The sequence below is a fragment of the Bos indicus genome, chromosome 9 (genome assembly GCF_029378745.1).
Source record: "Bos indicus isolate NIAB-ARS_2022 breed Sahiwal x Tharparkar chromosome 9, NIAB-ARS_B.indTharparkar_mat_pri_1.0, whole genome shotgun sequence".
NCBI classification, from domain to species: Eukaryota; Metazoa; Chordata; class Mammalia; order Artiodactyla; family Bovidae; genus Bos; species Bos indicus.
In genome coordinates this window covers 53,480,527-53,493,577 of record NC_091768.1, presented here as the reverse complement: position 1 = coordinate 53,493,577, position 13,051 = coordinate 53,480,527, and the positions used below count along the sequence as shown (strand labels likewise).

At 35.7% G+C, this 13,051-nt stretch overlaps 1 protein-coding gene across 1 annotated transcript in view; it reads left to right on the top strand.

Moving 5' to 3' along the window:
• The window catches only part of UFL1 (UFM1 specific ligase 1), a 68,005-nt gene extending 55,157 nt beyond the window's left edge, over window positions 1-12,848 (top strand). The window contains exons 13-19 of the mRNA XM_019967337.2: window positions 2,088-2,205; window positions 3,299-3,465; window positions 3,543-3,673; window positions 8,753-8,833; window positions 9,128-9,213; window positions 9,709-9,889; window positions 10,509-12,848. Of these exons, the coding sequence (XP_019822896.2) occupies window positions 2,088-2,205; window positions 3,299-3,465; window positions 3,543-3,673; window positions 8,753-8,833; window positions 9,128-9,213; window positions 9,709-9,889; window positions 10,509-10,727 (983 nt within the window). The 3' untranslated portion in view covers window positions 10,728-12,848. The remainder of the gene's footprint in view (window positions 1-2,087; window positions 2,206-3,298; window positions 3,466-3,542; window positions 3,674-8,752; window positions 8,834-9,127; window positions 9,214-9,708; window positions 9,890-10,508) is intronic.
• Window positions 12,849-13,051: the final 203 nt, after the last annotated feature.

Sequence of the window (13,051 nt, the reverse complement as noted above, 5' to 3'; positions counted from 1 at the left end):
GAAAAGGTGCTTGCTCTGTATTTTAAGTTACAGGATGAGAAGAAGGTAAGCAGTGTTCAAATTATTCTTGGTAAGTTTTTTACAAAGAAAGTATTTTCATTCTCAGTGTTTCTGATACACTAAATTACAGTGTACTAAATTAGAATTATTAGTCTTATTTTTCATTTCCATATACATTCATAACCAGCAATAAGAACTTTGAATGTTTTCACAAACATTTTTAAAAGGTTACAGAACAATCATAAATTTTCCCATTGTTTATTACAAACACTTTGCAGTTACAGCTTGCATAGATTTTTATGGTCTCCCAGCTTCCATGCAAAGCAAAGTAGAACATTTTATGAAAAGTGACTCTCTGCAAATTGAAGTTAAAAATAATTTTATCCAAAATTATTTAAATTATTTAAATTTAAAATTATTAAAAATAATTTTAATTTTTATGGTAACACCTAATTGGTTGGTTGCTTGTATCTAAGCAGGGGAACTAGATATATGCATCTTTCTTTATCTAGACTTTAGTTAGTATTTGGTATGGTTAAGTTAGCAAGACACACCTTACTTTGCTTTTCTAAATAAAAGTACGATTTTTTTTATGTTTGTTTTAAAAATTAATGAAACTATGATACCTCCCCTTCTCCTTTTCCCCAGCACAAAGAGAAACTTGAAATGATTTGAGATTTTTTTTTTTACCTCTTCCGCAGAATTATTTATCACCTTGGGAAATATAAATATCAAGTGACAAGGCTTCAGATGTTAATACGCCACTACTTGTAATAGAACAATTGCTTAAGATCTGTCTAAAGTATTCTAAAATAAGTCAAAATAGGTACTGTTCTCAACATACATAAAGCAATATTAATTAACAGAAAAGTATCTTAGAAACTGTGAACTCAACCCTTATTTTTAACTAGCATTAAGACTATTCTGTGCGAGTTCCTCAGAGGTTAGACAAGGAGTTAGTGAAGGGGCATTTAAGAAAATACTTCTCTAAAATCTGTAGTCTTAAGTAATTGAGGCAGTGTGATACTCCTTTTGTGTATAGTTTAGTAGGAGAGGAGCTATAAAAGAATTTAAATAAAAGGCAATTTCAGTGCTTTTGAAAAACTGTTTTGTTGTAATCTCAGAAATGGGGGATGCAGTTTGATTCTCAGCTAAAATACACGCTCAACTCTGTGTAAAAGATTACTGGAAGGAAATAATACAGTTTAATAACTAGTCAAATACTATTTGATGTCAGAGAGCAGGAATGAATAGCAGAACTCAGGGAAAAAAAAGGATAGTACTTTCCTATCTATTCTAAAGCTACAAAAAGTAGCTGTACTTAGATCTTGATGCATACTGAAAATTGATTTTTGAGCTATTCTATTATCTCTAAGGTTTCACTTTTAGGGGCAATAACCTAATTTAGCTGGAAATAATCACTTTTTTATACTTTAACAATTAATTATGGAAATATTGTTAGTTTTCTTTGCAACCCATACTTTCCCAAGTAAGTGAGTAGGCATGACATTTCCTCAATTAACAATTATTTCCATAACATACAAATTTTCCTTGGCATAGACTTATTTCTGTGAGAGCAAAAATAATTATGGCTATAAAATTGTAGGTTTTTTCATCCATGCCTGTTCAAAAAGACAGTTTTTAGCTTCATTCTACTAGAATTGTGGTTCACTTGATTATAAGGATGATTTGATTTTTCGTAAATATTTATAAAGAAGGACAGTCTGCTCCATATCCATTGTTCAACAAAAAAATTATCCTAAGATTTTAACAATCCACTTGATTGTTTTAATTTCCAGATATTTGCATCATCCAAGTTAGATTAGGGGGAGAATCATCGTTACTATTTTTGACTGACATGTAGAAAACAAGTTAAAATGTTATTACTCCAAATGCCACTATATATTCTATTTTAACAGTGTTTTCATTGCTTACTGCTATTTGACATGGGTAATTTTGGTGACAAAAGTTAACATTAGAGACTTTACGATCAGCAATGAATAAATTACTATCGTATTAAATATATTATTTGCTTGTAGGTTGCTTACTTCATTGTTTTTTCCTGTGGCTCGTTTTTTTTTTTACAGGAAAGAAGAAACCAGAGATTACTTTTATGTTCCAGGATGAGATTGAGGATTTTTTAAGAAAACACTTACAAGATGCCCCTGAGGAGTTTATTTCTGAGCTTGCAGAGTATTTAATAAAGCAAGTATATGTTTTTTGTTTTATGATAGAGATTTAGTGAGTTACTAAAATTTTCACAATCTCATTGAAAACATATAATATAGGTGTTTTGTTTTCAAAACTTTTAAGTCACTAAATTCTAGATTTTGTTTGCTTATAGTAGTTCAACAAATATTTAAGTGTGCTGGGCAAGGCAGTGCCGAAAATACAGGGCAGGAATGTGGAGTCAGTCTCATCTCCTTCTCTGTTCCAGTCCTAGGTGGAAGAAAAACAACATTGCATGAAAAGTAACATCTAAAATGAAAAGATTATTCTCTGTCAAACAGAAGATAAACAGTGCACTTTTAGAGAGAAAATAAAGTAACAAACTGGCCTCAGAGAGAATAAATTTAGACAGCACTACCTTGTAAATGAGCCAGGCTAAATTTATTTTTATACAGAAATAAATTGTATATAACGACTATCCCTAACTACCATGAAGTTTTCCCACAAGTTAGTCTGTATGTATAAGCTTCTCTAAACGCAATCCAGGAGCCCAGTGCATCTAACTAACTTTTTGAATTTAGAAACAGAGCTTTTGTAGTCAAATTTTAAAAAATTTAAATGAATGCTCTTGTGCATAAATATGTTACATAGTTATATTTTTCATATATAAAAAGTCAAAATAGTTACTATTAACCATTTGCCACTACATTTTAAAAGTCTATTCTGTGTTTAGCATAAGGATTTTTAAAAATACAGATCTTCTTATAGTACTTTAGAAATTGAGAGTTTAAGTTATTATTCCTGAGAATGAGAGACAAATTTATAATCTGCTGTATTTATACCAGATTACCTAATTTAAAAAGTTGCTCTGAACTGAATTTGAACTGAAGCTTTTGTTAAAACTGTTTTTCTTGTTGTCTTTAGTGCAATAAGTTTAATTACTTTATAACTTCAAATTAATTAATTTTAATTTCTGGAATTAGAGGAAAAATTCTTGTGAACCATTCTCCAAATCTTATTATTTTTAAATAGAGATCTTTTTAAAGCCTTATTTCCATAGAAGCAAAATTTCCTATCTACATAAACCCAGTGCATTTTAATGAACTAAATATATTTATCTTATTCATAGACCTTTAAATAAAACTTACCTCGAGGTGGTACATTCAGTTTACATGTCTTCAACTTCTTCGGCCTCTGGAACTGGTAGAAAGCGCACGATCAAGGACTTGCAAGAAGAGGTTTCAAACCTTTACAACAATATTCGATTATTTGAAAAAGGGATGAAGTTCTTTACAGGTATTGTACTTAATAGTGTTTTTTCATTCTCAGTTGTTCTTGGACATTCATTTTAATAAAGCATCTTTATTTTCCAGATGATACCCAGGCTGCTCTTACGAAACACTTACTGAAAACAGTGTGTACTGATATCACTAATCTCGTTTTCAACTTCTTAGCTTCGGACTTAATGATGGCAGTAGATGATCCTGCAACCATTACCAGTGAAGTAAGTTAGTGTTTTTCTTGCCACTCTTGATGTGTTTTGCTTTGAAGTCCAAGTACATTTTATTTTCTCACATCCTAAAAGGAAAATGAAATTCAGGAAGGAGTTTTTACAAATCTGTCAGATTTTTAGTTCAGGTTTAGTACACGGTATATACAGTTGCTACCAGGACTGGTAAGACCAGTCTATTAACAGTAATAATAAAAGGAAATACTAGTCATTGTGTCTGGAAATGCCTGTAATAAATATGATAGCATGCATGCTTGGCCTTCTACTTCCTATTAGCATATAGAAAGTAACAGGAGAACATCCTCTCTTTTAAAAAAGATAAGTTCTTAGGCTTCCCAGGTGGCACAGTGGTAAAGAATCCATCCACCTGCTAGTGCAGGATACACAGGTTCAGTCCCATGGACAGAGAAGAAGGGCAGTCCACATGTAGTCCAGTTCAGTCACTCAGTCGTGTCTGACTCTTTGCGACCCCATGAATCACAGCACACCAGGCCTCCCTGTCAATCACCAACTCCCGGAGTTCACTCAGACTCACGTCCATCGAGTCGGTGATGCCATCCAGCCATCTCATCCTCTGTCGTCCCCTTCTCCTCTTGCCCCCAATCCCTCCCAGCATCAGGGTCTTTTCCAAAGAGTCAACTCTTCGCATGAGGTGGCCAAAGTACTGGAGTTTCAGCTTCAGCATCAGTCCTTCCAATGAACACCCAGGACTGATCTCCTTCAGAATGGACTGGTTGGATCTCCTTGCAGTCCAAGGGACTCTCAAGAGTCTTCTCCAACACCACAGTTCAAAAGCATCAATTCTTTGGCGCTCAGCTTTCTTCACAGTCCAACTCTCACATCCACACATGACCACTGGAAAAACCATAGCCTTGACTAGATGGACCTTTGTTGGCAAAGTAATGTCTCTGCTTTTGAATGTGCTATCTAGGTTGGTCATAACTTTCCTTCCAAGGAGTAAGCGTCTTTTAATTTCATGGCCACAATCACCATCTGCAGTGATTTTGGAGCCCAAAAAAATAAAGTCTGACACTGTTGCCACTGTTTGCCCATCTATTTCCCATGAAGTGATGAGACCAGATGCCATGATCTTTGTTTTCTGAATGTTGAGCTTTAAGCCAACTGTTTCACTCTCCTCTTTCACTTTCATCAAGAGGCTTTTTAGTTCCTCTTCACTTTCTGCCATAAGGGTGGTGTCGTCTGCATATCTGAGGTTATTGATACTTCTCCCGGCAATCTTGATTCCAGCTTGTGCTTCTTCCAGCCCAGCGTTTCTCATGATGTACTCTGCACAGAAGTTAAATAAGCAGGGTGACAATATACAGCCTTGATGTACTCCTTTTCCTATTTGGAGCCAGTCTGTTGTTCCATGTCCAGTTCTAACTGTTGCTTCCTGACCTGTATATAGGTTTCTCAGGAGGCATGTCAGGTGGTCTGGTATTCCCATCTCTTTCAGAATTTTCCACAGTTTATTGTGATCCACACAGTCAAAGGCTTTGGCATAGTCAAGAAAGCAGAAATAGATGTTTTTTTGGAACTCTCTTGCTTTTTCCTTGATCCAACGGATGTTGGCAATTTGATCTCTGGTTCCTCTGCCTTTTCTAAAACCAGCTTGAACGTCTCAAAGTTCACAGTTCACATATTGCTGAAGCCTGGCTTACAGAATGTTGAGCATTACTTGACTAGCATGTGAGATGAGTGCAATTGTGCAGTAGTTTGAGCATTCTTTGACATTGCCTTTCTTTGGGATCGGAATGAAAACTGACCTTTTCCAGTCCTGTGGCCACTGCTGAGTTTTCCAAATTTGCTGGCATGTTGAGTTCAGCATTTTCACAGCATCATCTTTCAGGATTTGAAATAGCCCCACTGGAATTCCATCACCTCCACCAACTTTGTTCATAGTGATGCTTTCTAAGGCCCACTTGACTTCACATTCCAGGATGTCTGGCTCTAGGTGAGTGATCACACCATCGTGATTATCTGGGTCGTGAAGATCTGTTTTGTACAGTTCTTCTGTGTATTCTTGCCACCTCTTCTTACTTCTGTTAGGTCCATACCATTTCTGTCCTTTATCAAGACCATCTTTGCATGAAATGTTCCATTGGTGTCTCTAATTTTCTTGGAGAGATCTCTAGTCTTTCCCATTCTGTTGTTTTCCTCTATTTCTTTGCATTGATCGCAGAGGAAGGCTTTCTTACCTCTCCTTGCTATTCTTTGGAACTCTACATTCAGATGCTTATATCTTTCCTTTTCTCCTTTGCTTTTCGCTTCTCTTCTTTTCACAGCTATTTGTAAGGCCTCCTCAGACAGTCATTTTGCTTTTTTGCATTTCTTTTTCATGGGGATGTTCTTGATCCCTGTCTCCTGTACAATGTCATGAACCTCTGTCCGTAGTTCATCAGGCACTCTATCTATCAGATCTAGTCCCTTAAATCTATTTCTCACTTCCACTGTATAATCATAAGGGATTTGATTTAGGTCATACCTGAATAGTCTAGTGTTTTTCCCTACTTTCTTCCATTTAAGTTTGAATTTGGCCCATGTAGTCCAGAGGGCCACAAAAAGTTGGACTTAACTAAGCATGCACACACAAATAAGCTCTGTAATGTACAAAATCTTCTTTTAAGCTAATCAGATGACCTAGACTGCAATTAATTTTACCAGATAACCTTTCAGAGAATGAAGGTGACTATCCAAAGAGGTAGGATAGATAGACTGGCTTACCTAAGGTGGATCTTCAGGGAGAAGAGGTGTTTGCCACAAAGACAGGAAGTAAAGCAGCTGAAATTTTAACAATTCTTAGAGGTCTAGGCTAGCACAACAGTTTAGAATCCCATGAGACAGCCAGAACAAGGTGGGGAGAGGGGGAAGAGTAATGGTGTTTAGTTATTTTGAAATCAGGTTTTATTTTCTCCTAATTATTGTTGTGTCACACCCCTTTTGAGTTGCATATCCCTTACCAGAGTTCTGACCAGATTCTATAACTTTGCAGTTATTTTCATTTCGTGACACTGTCTCATTTATTTAGACTGACTCCAGTTCATTTTCTTAAGTTCTAATCTCAAATTCAAAGCTCCTCTCTTCCCTTTTTGCAGTGTAAGGTGGAGCTATGGCTCCCATTTGCCTAGAGGAAGAAAAGTATGGTCTGCCCCATCCCCCTCTCCTTCCACACCCTGGATCCACTTAAAGTTGGAGATTAGGAAGAATGAAAGACAAAACTGCCTTTATGAGACTGACTGCATATCACTGGCATTGATCCAGTTCAAACCAAATCAGCCTAATGCTTGTGGCCTCTCCTGATGTGACATTTGTCACATAAGTGAGATAGGCTGTTTGGGGGAAATGTTTTTATTATCATGCAACTCCTTCTCATATCAAGGACTCTCCCTAAACCTCCAGAGGTCCATTTATCTCTTCCTCCTACCCTAGAAAGGCACTGTTTCCCTTCCATTCTTCAGCTCGAACAGTGAGTGCCAGCTATGTGGACTTTTTCATGTACCTGCCTGCATGCCAACCTCCGCTGTGGGAAATACATGGGTACTGTCCCATGCCCTTCAAGGGCCACAGGAAGATCGGTGTAACATGGAGGACAGGAGTCAGTAGGTTGTCCAGTCCTCCAAGACACTGTAATTTTAGAGCCTGCTGCCCACACCATTCCAGTAAGGCCTCCTCTAGCACTTCTGCACTAGGAGGAGCATTAAGACTGTCCACAAATGCCACCAAACTTTACAAAGCATATCTGGGGTGGAGTGCAGTAAAGTTCCACACACCAGACACTATAGCATCTGTCTATCCATGGCTCAAGTCCCCTCACTTATAGATACGCTTGATCTTTATGAGTGGGGCTCCGTCAACTGGCCTTAGGGAAAAATACTCTTCCCACCACAATGGAAAAGATAAGGAGCAGCCTCTTACCCCAGATTCTCTTTTTCTTGCAAGATGAACAGTGGGTATGTGCTCATTCACTCACGTGCTCTCTGATCCTCCTGTTTTACTGCAGGAGCAAATGGGATGAGTGCAGGCTGCATCTAGCTTCTTTGGCTAGCTGTTCACTAGCGTTCTGATGTTAAAGTATTTTACCATATTTTATCCTGAGTTTGCAGTCTGAAATTTAAGAACAAGGATAATACACATTTTTTGTTTTGCTTTGTTTGAATGTATATTCAGTTCAGTTCAGTCACTCAGTCGTGTCCGACTTTGTGACCTCATGGACTGCAGCACAGCAGGCCTCCCTGTCTATCACCAACTCCTGGAGTTCACTCAAAACTCACGTCCATTGAGTCGGTGATGCCATCCAACCATCTCATTCTCTGTCATCCACTTCTCCTCCTGCCTTCAGTCTTTCCCAGCATCAGGGTCTTTTCAAATGAGTCAGTTCTTCATATCACGTGGCCAAAGTATTGGAGTTTCATCTTCAACATCAGTCCTTCCAATGAACATTCAGGACTGATTTCCTTTAGGATGGACTGGTTGGATCTCCTTGCAGTCCAAGGGACTCTCAAGAGTCTTCTCCAACACCACAGTTCAAAAGCATCAGTTCTTCAGAGCTCAGCTTTCTTCACAGTCCAACTCTCACATCCATACATGACTACTGGAAAAACCATAGCCTTGACTAGATGGACCTTTGTTGGCAAAGTAATGTCTCTGCTTTTTAATATGCTGTCTAGGTTGGTCATAACTTTTCTTGCAAGGAGTAAGCATCTTTTAATTTCATGACTGAAATCACTATCTGCAGTGATTTTGGAGCCCAAAAAAATAAAGTCTGACACTGTTTCCCCATCTGTTTGCCATGAAGTGATGGGACCAGATGCCATGATCTTAGTTTTCTGAATGTTGAGCTTTAAGCCAACTTCTTCACTCCCTTTCACTTTCATCAAGAGGCTCTTTAGTTCTTCGCTTTCTGCCATAAGGGTGGTGTCATCTGCATATCTGAGGTTATTGATATTTCTCCCAGCAGTCTTGATTCCAGCTTGTGCTTCATCCAGCCCAGCGTTTCTCATGATGTACTCTGTAGCTTTGACATGTAGTGCATATACAATCTCAAAGGATTTTTTTTTTTTTTTTGCCCTATAGGTAAGAAAAAAAATTCTAAGTAAATTATCAGAAGAAACAAAAGTGGCTCTCACAAAACTCCACAACTCTCTGAATGAAAAGGTAAATAAAGTTGAGCTAGAATTTGTGATCTTTGAATAGATTTTTATCAAAATAACTGAAAACTAAATTTAAAACTATTAATCTACACTCAAGACATCTCTTTGGAGGGTGAAGAAAGAGACGAAGCTGGGGACACTTTACTGTCTAGTCCTAAATCACAGTTTCAAACCTAATGACAAAATGACCTTTTTAAAAATTGTATTTGGGGCATAAAATTATAAAACAGTATTAAATGACTGCTTTTCTTTAGGCGACTGTTTATAAAAGTAAATAATGGTTTAAATACCTTTCCAGAGCATAGAAGACTTTCTTGCTTGTCTGGATTCTGCAGCAGAAGCTTGTGATATTATGTTGAAGAAGGGAGACAAAAAAAGAGAAAGGTAACACTGAATTAATGTCTGAAATTGGAGTCTGTCTGAATCCTGCAAAGAGAACTGTTGTATCTAAGTGGCTATAGACCTTCAAACGTAGTCAGTCTTCATATCCTTAAGTGTCCCTCTCTGACCCAATGGAATAAGGTATCAGAGTTCTTAATCCCATATCTGATCAAGCCTAGGAATTAATAATTCTTATTAGCCTTAAGACCTTCTTTATAGGAAGCCTTATTTAAACCACGGCACTTCTGTTTGATACCCTACAATTCAAAATAAAAAGCATACTTAGAAAAACTATACATCAGAGATTCTCAATCTATATAGTTTTTCTATTTTTAGCATATTAGTTTATCAGTGCTGTTCAGAACTATGTGTCTGTTGCATAAAAGGTCCCTTAAATTGTTTATGAAACCTAAAAATGAGTACAGAAGGGAAGAACTGAAATTGGTGAGAACTTGTTAGAATATGATAACGTGCTTATGTTACTTTCTTTTTGTTTAGGCAGGTACTGTTTCAGCATCGACAAGCACTGGTTGAACAGCTAAAAGTCACAGAAGACCCTGCTCTTATTCTGCATCTCACGTCGGTTCTGTTGTTTCAATTCTCAACCCATAGCATGCTCCATGCACCTGGAAGATGTGTCCCCCAGATCATTGCTTTTCTGAGTAGTAAAATTCCAGAGGTATTATATTTTCAGTGTACTTGAAACTTTTAAAACTTTTAGATTCTGAATATTTTGAGTGTACTAACATCATGTTTCTGCTTCCTGGAATGAGAACAGTGAAGGAGGAGATTGATTTTTAAAACTCAGCATAGTTCAGGAATGTTTCAGGATCCTTTAAGATCTATGGTAAAGAATATTCTGAATTTAGAAATTAAGCTTTTGGAAGTGATATAACAATGTTCAGTCTTCCATTTCAGTTTATGCAGGTTTAACCTGTCCTTCAAGAATCAGCTCAAAAAGTCTTACCCAACACACATTCTTCTGAGGGACTTCTCAGCTAGAAGTAAACTGGCTTCTTTGAACTTTCATGTCACTTTATCTTTGGTGATAGAACCCAGCTCAGTCAACTTACATTAAAACTATCTGTATTCATGTTTTATCTCCCCCAAACTAACCTCCTTGAGAGCAAGGAACCTCCTTGAGAGCAAGGACCTTGCTAGATTCAGCTTTCTACTTCTATGACCAGTAATTTGTAAAGATGAAGACCTGCAGTGTATAATGGTTGAATAAATCTTACTTTGTCCCACAGAAAATTAAATCGTGTTTGTTAACTTTGCTCTCCTTTCTCTTTTCACAGGATCAACATGCTCTTTTAGTAAAGTATCAAGGTTTGGTTGTAAAGCATTTAGTCAGTCAAAATAAGAAGACTGGGCAGGGAGAAGATCCCTTGAGTGATGAATTAGACAAAGAACAAGAGGATATCATCAATACAACTCGTAAAGAACTTCAGGAGCTTTCCTCATCCATTAAAGACCTTGTTCTCAAATCTAGGAAGTCATCAGTGACAGAAGAGTGATGATTTTAATTTACTTAATGTTGTCATACAGTAAATATTTTTCCCTTTAAATAAGTTAAAGGTGAGTGGTTACCAAAAAAAAAAAAAACTCATTTCACAGTCCAGAATCCCAATAGCACCTCCCACACCCACAATTCAGTTAAAACAGTAGCACTGTATTCATTGTAAGTTTAAAAAAATGTAAATTTTTGTAAATTGGGCTCTCCATGGAAGGTTTCTTTTTCACATTATTCTAAAAATTATACATTTCAAGTTTATTTTCTTCCTAGAAGGTGAATGAAAAATAAATTTTCTGATATCTTTTATCTCTAGGAAAGGACTCTTTTGTTGTGTTACTAGATTTCAGGTGACATGTGTAAATATAATTTTCATAGAAACTTAAAATGTGGTCAGTGTCTTTTAAAGAAAGGAAAAACCTTTAGTATCAAAATGAAAATAGTGTATTTTTCTTTAAAATTAATAGAGAACGCTTCAAAAGAAGTTTGCCAACTGAAGGCCTCTCATTTCCCCCACAAGAGTGAACTTCTGTGTGTCTGGGGGCTTCAGGGATGTGTTTACAGATATAGAAGAATACCTGAGAGTCCCATGCATTTCTGTGCTCTATTCTAAAATAAGATGCTAACAAGAGTGAGAGAAAAAGTAGTAATTTACTACTTACAGGTGTTAAATCACATTTACTAAAAATGTAGTACAAATAGTTTTCTATAACCCAGTTTGCATTTCTGAATTTCATTTTTCATATCAGTAGACACTGTCACCTAATACTTTGTTGTAGGGGATCTATAATGCATTTAAATCGTTGGGACTTTTTTTTTTCAAAAATAGAAACTTATTTAGAAATAGGTATTCTTAATTTATAAAGATTAGCAATTAAAAGACTAAAATAGTTCCTTGGAGTAATAATTTTAATCAAATGAGTTTTAAGCAACAACTTATTGTATATAAAAAAGGAATTATTTAAAATAGTAAATTAAATCTCCAATATTTAAAAAAATACTATTTTATATTATTCCTTATATGGCATTTAAAACAATGTTTTAAAATGTTTGAATACAAAGATCAGTCTACCTCTACCCTAATTCTAGACAAAGTATTAACACTGATTGAAAGAAATTAATAAATTTGCTAAGCAATGTCAAAGTTGATAGGAATATAACAAATTTTAAAATATTTTCCATTGGTAATTTTCTATTAATGTATTTTCATAAGGGCAAAGAAGAAAAATGACAAATCCTCTGTGACCACAAACTCCACTTAGTCGTGTTGATTCAGGTTCCAGAATACACCCAACCTAATTTTTTATTCAGTGCTTGTTTAAAGATCTTATTACTTAGGTTTCAAGAGATACCAAGTAATCCACATTTAAGTCAAAGTATCAGACAATGAAACAAAAAGCCATTCTTACTTTGTTGCATTAAACTTTCATTAAATTCTTTTTCTTTTATCAAAATGGTTATTTTTCCACAGTGAATAAGCAGTTTTTTATTATTTTTGTAAATAAAATTACTTAGCTGATTTTGTATGTAAAAATCTAATTTCATTAATAAAACAAAAACTGTTAAATGTTTACTGTGCTCTTAATGGGCAGATTTAAGAATGTTATTTAGAATAAAGTTCTCTTTCTATTAAATTTTATGTGCTTTGAATCTTCTACTTTAACTACTAGGATTGATGTATATGTGTAATGTATTTACATTTTAAAATTTTTATTCTGAATATTTTTAGAGGATTTTATTACGTTTGTACACAAAAATAGTTCCATAGTCCTCTGTGCCTTTTATTCCTTGCAAGTTTGCCATTCATGAACCATTTCACCTTAATAAATCATTTTCAGTTACCTGGATTTCAGCAAATGTATAGCTGAACTTTTATCTGCTATTAGTACTTCTTACTATTGCACATAATGGCAGGGATATTTGAATAATATGCTCAGGTATTTATGTTCATATGTTCTCTCTCCAGACCATTTGTTTTTGAATAGTCAAAGGAAACTCATTTCTGACCATCAGAAAGAGTCAATGAACAATGGCATATGTTAAGCAAAAATCACAGTGTATTTCCCAAAAAGACCTTAATATGAAATTAGAAAAATAAATGTAGAAGTTGCTTAACCTGAATATAGACCCATCTTGAACTTTTTGGAGAATGTACTTTAGTCAGACCATGAAGCACCAAGGGTGAAGTCAAAGTGCGGCAGTAATCTGAAGAGTGTGTCTGTAGAGTGAAAAGAAACAGTTCATTCCTTCCTCAGAAATGCCACTTGACACACAGCCAAATGGGATTTTTTTTCTATCAAGAACTAACTTACATGAGTTGGGTGGGGA